We start from the raw sequence: 6,170 nt of genomic DNA on the forward strand, positions 1-6,170 counted from the left end.
AAACACTGACACGTGCTAGAAACACATAAACACATGAGATAAACATCACGTTTCTCATATAATGAAGTTTTAAGTACATGGCAGACACCTAAAACATGTTAACTGTAAGGTTGGATATGGGCTATTAAGATGGAAAGTTACGCATATTTGGACTCTCAAACGTGCTCCAGCGAGGCTCCTCCCTGATTGGCTGAGGAGTTTTGCGCGTCAAAAAGTAGCCTGCCACGTTTGTTTCGCTGCCAAAGGCCCGGTGAGGGGAGCCGCGTCCAGCCCGCGAGTCCGAGAGCCGTCTCTCCATTGGCCAACGCGCTGTACAAATCACACACGGGCAAGTCCGCCTGAAGACCGGCCAATTATAACTGTACGCACTTTAAGCTCCCTAAACGATTTCGTCTGCTGTCCGTTTAAGTCGAGCAGCTGAAGCTTTTAAGTTCCACGTTTCTCGTTTTTAGTGTACGGTTTTGGTTTGTATAAAAATATTAAACCATAATTAGTACCGTAACACTCGGATGTGGCCTGAATTATCGGACATATTTTGCAATTTGCAGATAACCTCAAACTGAAGATCTGCAGTAAGTAGTACATTATTTTTTTATTTTAAATTTTTTAAAACATCCTTTTTATTGTTCATCATTATCATGGATAAATAAGACTTATAGATTTTTTATTATTATTATTATTATGATTATTATTATTATTATGATGATTATTATTATTATTATTATTGTTGTTGTTGTTGTTGTTGATGATGATGTGCTTGTTATGTTGATTTAGAGTTGCTTCTTGGAAGCGAGTGTATTTCTCTGTCACTTGTTTTTAACCGGGTTTCAAAACTTCAGGGGGTCGTTTGTTGTTGGTTGGTGGGTTACATTTTATTCGCTGGTCTTCAGATCGACAGTCATACTTTGATAAAACAGTGGGTTTAATCATAGTTCCAGTCCACGTGTGCAAATGTGTTCTCTTGGCTGCGTAAAGCTCTGTGTGAAGTAGGGGACTGAAGACAAAGGGCGATAATTACAGAGGCGTGAAAAACACAGAGCTGCGTCAAAACAACGCGCTTTCCTTATTGATATTTTGGTTAATAATTGGAAATGTCCGTGGGCTGTGTATTGTACACGATGCACTGGTCTAATCAGTGGCTTAATACGAAGTGTTTAATTTGGTGTCGCTTAGGCTATAGTCAAATGGCACAAGAGGGTTTCTTCCTGCCTGAACAGGCCTAATATAAAATCGCAAAATTTAGATTTTGTTGTAAAAGAAAAAAACACCACGTGTTAAAACGAAAATAATAATAATAATAATAATAATAATAATAATAATAATAATAATAATAATAATAATAATTGAGTAGTCTTACTAATGAAGAGTAAATATGTTATTTGTACAAATATGGGTTTTGCATGGTGTGTGTGTGTGTGTGTGTGTGTGTGTGTGTGTGTGAGAGAGAGAGAGAGAGAGAGAGAGAGAGAGAGAGAGAGAGAGAGAGAGAGAGAGAGAGAAAGAGAGAGAGAGAGAGAGACTAAATCGATGAGGCCAAATGTTCAACTGCAGGTTCAGCGTCCAGTAATTAGGGGAGCGCGTGCCATCCGGATTATCTCGGTAATTTATCAACAAAAACATTTATCGTAATTAATTTTGGGATGAGGTAATAATCGAACGTCTATGCAACTGTTACGAAGCAAGTGACAGATTGAGGGAGAAAACCGTTGGATTAAAAAAAACCCTCGAACTCCTCGGTAAGTTAGGAAGCCCTGGGGTGGGTGGGGGTCGGCTGGGGGGTAGGGGTGGGGGGTGTTCTGGGGGGTCACATTTCCGTTTGCCAAAATCGTAGTTGCTCAAATTGTTAAATGTCAAATGAAATAGTTTATTGTGAATAATGTGAATTCATTTAGAACATTAAGTAATTTCGCAGTCTGCATTTTGTTTCTTCGTGAATTCGCCTACATGAAATAACTCATTCCTTAAATACCCATTTAAGGCGAATAAACATTTGTCTTTGGAGTTGACTTGAGAACATTTGATTTCTAAGTCTAGTTTTACATCCTTTGATGTCTTCCGTTGCTTATAATAGCAAAATGCCTGGCTTCTTCACCCTCTCACCCCAAAGCACTCCAAATAATCTCAAACCTCGAATCCAATTACAGAGGCGCTGAACTGGGTGTTAGTTATGAACCAATTTTTCAACCGACTCATTAAACACTGTTAGCCAACTCTAGTCAAAATACTCCTATTTATATTTACAGGGATAGTAAGGAGCTGTTAAACACCTCATTATGAATGCATTCACAAATGTAATGGCTGAGTGGGGAACGATGTGGTCCTCTCTTATTGTCACTTGTGCTTCTCGCCAGTAGGGCTTTGTTATCGGCCTTATTTATCAGACCAACAGCGGCCTTTGTTGCCACAAATGGTCTCCAATCAATTCCCTTATGCTGAAGACAATTAGCCTGGTTCCTATGCAAATCGACTTTCTTGCCGCATGTACATTAGCAAGACTATGTTTTGAGGATTGCAAGGACTTGTTGCAATTAGATGTTACTTTTGGGGGGGATCGATAGGGGCAGTAAGTAAGGGGCAGGGATAATGGGGTGGGTTGGGATGGTGGGGTGTGTGGGGGTGTTGAGATGAGCCTTGCTCACTTCACGAGGACAGCTGGAGATCTGCAGCGGCTTTAAGAGCGCAGCTGCGGTGTGCACGCGCATTATTTTGTGTTAAGTCCCGATTGCAGTCGGAGCGCTAGGTTCATCCACGAAACTACAGTCAACACCACCGGCGTGTATATTTGTGAACTTCTATCTCTATCTGTGTGATTTCGGACCAGGGTTTGGTAACGACCTCGGACCAAAAGAGGCGCGAGAGAAGAACCTCTCTTCAATATTTGCTCCAACTTTACTTCCGCGACCAACTTTAGCATGATGTCGTATCTTAAGCAACCGCCTTACCCGGTTAACGGGCTGAGTTTAACCACGTCCGGCATGGACCTGCTGCATCCGTCTGTGGGATATCCAGGTTAGTCACACAGACTGCCTTTACCGTGTCAGACAGAATATTAAATCAGTGTTCGTGTAACTACCCAAAAGTTTTATCTGCTTGATTTCAAGACTTACATATATAGTGTTGTAGTTTCTCATGCAACGATTACAATAGTTTGAAATGTCACATGCTGTTTGTAACGTTTTATTTTATATGCTATATATGCTATATTTTACAATTAGTCTGGAGTATGTTTGAGTTATCTAGGCCCTTTTTAAAAAATTTTTTTTTCAAATTTCAAATTATTTTGAAGAATTCATATTGGCCTACATCAGCTGATCACTGGGAGTTAGTGAGAACTTAATAACAGTCTAAAAATAAGATGTGATGAAATAAGTGTGAAAATTTAGCAAAATCAATCATTATTTGTTATAGACAACAAAGTTTATGATAATCCGTTAAAGATATTGCATGTCAAAAAAAATTATAGTAAGAGGTCTAATAGGTTAATGCTGGTATACTTTCAATAATAGCTTATATATATATATATATATATATATATATATATATATATATATATATATATATATATATATATATATATATATATATATATTATCTCACAATGCTTATTTAAGGTAGTAAACTTCTTTTTATATAAGAGTGAGTGTTGACAATATTCATTTAGTAGCCTATAAGCTACAATGGTAGGCCTTGATGCTGATAGCAAAGTTTATGTTGCCTGAATTCAACCTCGCGGGCATTTTGTGTTTTATTGGAAATAGCTACTCCTCGAAAGCAACGTCGGGAGAGAACAACGTTCACTCGGGCTCAGCTAGACGTGCTCGAGGCGCTGTTCGCTAAAACGCGCTACCCGGACATCTTCATGCGCGAGGAGGTGGCCCTGAAAATCAACTTGCCGGAGTCTCGTGTACAGGTCAGTATGTTGTTCCAAATAACGGAAGACGTTTTTGCCACAATTTATTAAAACATGCTTACTAATATCACAAAATAGTTTCCCTGGGCCATGTTCTTCAAAGAGTACTTTAGTATGATAAATTCGCGTGCAAGGAATGCAGAATATCTTAAAGCAGAATATATTTATGTATTATACATCTCTCTCTCTCTCTCTCTCTCTCTCTCTCTATATATATATATATATATATATATATATATATATATATATATACATATATATATATATATATAGAGAGATAGAGAGAGAGAGAGAGAGAGAGAGAGAGAGAGAGAGAGATGGATAGATCCTACTAATTACAGACTTCTGGTATTATTTATAAATGAATTAATAATTATTAATAATTATTTCTATTATAAAATTACTACATGTTTACTACAGGCTACATGTTTCTAAGGGCCATCTTTCTTTATGACAGGTTTGGTTCAAAAATCGGCGCGCAAAATGCAGACAGCAACAACAGCAGCAGCAAAACGGAGGCCAGAACAAAGTGCGCCCGGCCAAGAAGAAGAGCTCACCGGCGCGGGAGGCGAGCTCAGAAAGTGGAGCTAGTGGTCAGTTCACGCCGCCCTCTAGTACTTCAGTGCCGGCTATATCCAGCACGGCGGCGCCTGTGTCCATCTGGAGCCCGGCGTCCATCTCGCCGCTTTCGGAAGTGCTCTCCACCTCTTCGTCTTCGTCATGCATGCAGCGCTCTTACCCGATGACCTACACGCAGGCGACATCCGGTTACGGTCAAGGCTACGCGGGCTCAGCGTCTTACTTTGGGGGCATGGAGTGCGGTTCATACCTGGCGCCCATGCACCACCAGCTGTCGGCGCCAGCAGCCTCCGCTCTCAGCCCCATGAGCACCAGCGCCGTCACCAGCCACCTGAATCAACCGTCCACTCAGGGCTACGGCGCCTCGGGCCTCGGCTTCAACTCCACTGCGGCAGACTGCCTGGACTACAAAGATCAAACATCCTCTTGGAAGCTCAACTTCAACGCCGACTGCTTGGATTACAAAGATCAGACTTCCTCCTGGAAGTTTCAGGTGTTGTGAGAGAAGCAAGCGAGTTGTTTTTCAACAAAAAAAAAAATTAAAAGACTAGACAAGACACATACCTGCCATAATTCAAAAATCTGACAAACAAATTCGGCGAGGTGGATGAGTTGCGCTGCTCCTGCCTCGAGTTAGCCAGTCCTGTTCCTCAGTAACAAAGTCAATTATATAAATGGCCCCGGAGTGACATACAAACGCATACACGAGCTATATGACCACAAGCTGTTATTTAAAAAAAAAAAAAAAAAAAAGAACTCATGTGAACTTGTAATAAGTTAGATCACAGCCATGGAACAAATCCTTACCCATGAAAAGAGGAGTTGAAAAACACTACATGTTAAAAGAAGACAGTTTATAAATAAAGTGTACGGAATGGGCAGGCTTCTGCATCCAAAACCTCTTACAGCACGCCGACTTATGTCCATGTTGGCAAAACGAGAGAAACTTCCATCAGGACGATGTGAACAGCAGAGAGAATGTGTGTTTGCGTTTGTGTGTGAGCGAGATTGTGTGTGTGCTGAACGCCCCCAGGGCGACCTGGATGCACTACTTTATTTAAGAAAAAGTGTTTATAAGGAATCAATATGTAGTTTTTAAGAGACAATCAATGTGTGTCTTATATAAATGGTACATGTGTTTTTTTTAATCTGTGCTAGCCTTCGAAACTGTGATCTGTTGTAATTGTATGCAATTTGTGAGCTCCCTCGCAACCGTGAAAACTCGGCTGTGATTTTAATAGATTTTTCACTTTGTTCCTTTGAAGAAAAAAATACGAAATGATATTAGCCACATATGATTTTAATCTGTGCGAAAATTCAAGCCGGTATAATTTGTTGAATGCTCAAAAAAAGGGGTTTTCCTTCCGCTGATCACCTTTTAGTGACTTATTGTCGAAGATTTTCAACCATTGCAAACAACATTAATAAACGATTTCACAATTGAATCAACATTAAAAGGTATTCAGTTTGGCTGAAGGAGCATGTAAAATAAATGAGTAAATGTACAAGAGTGTGTGTGTGTGTGTGTGTGTGTGTGTGTGTGTGTGTGTGTGTGTGTGTGTGTGTGTGTGTGTGTGTGTGTGTGTGTGTGTGTGTGTGGGAAACTGGAGGAAAATGTTGTGAATCATTTTTGCTATGTCCACACGATGCATTTGTAGACAAATATATAAAATGCTCCAAA

General features: G+C 40.1%; 1 protein-coding gene across 1 annotated transcript; it reads left to right on the forward strand.

The window, feature by feature from the left end:
* The first annotated feature begins 436 nt into the window (after positions 1–436).
* On the forward strand, positions 437–5,710 carry otx2b (orthodenticle homeobox 2b). The gene is made up of 4 exons (XM_060879185.1): positions 437–572; positions 2,822–3,009; positions 3,759–3,910; positions 4,368–5,710. Exons 2-4 carry the CDS (start codon positions 2,913–2,915, stop codon positions 4,989–4,991), a joined length of 873 nt encoding a protein of 290 aa, XP_060735168.1. The 5' UTR covers positions 437–572; positions 2,822–2,912; the 3' UTR covers positions 4,992–5,710.
* The last annotated feature ends 460 nt before the right edge of the window (positions 5,711–6,170 follow it).

The sequence above is a fragment of the Tachysurus vachellii genome, chromosome 10 (genome assembly GCF_030014155.1).
Source record: "Tachysurus vachellii isolate PV-2020 chromosome 10, HZAU_Pvac_v1, whole genome shotgun sequence".
Lineage (NCBI taxonomy): Eukaryota > Metazoa > Chordata > Actinopteri > Siluriformes > Bagridae > Tachysurus > Tachysurus vachellii.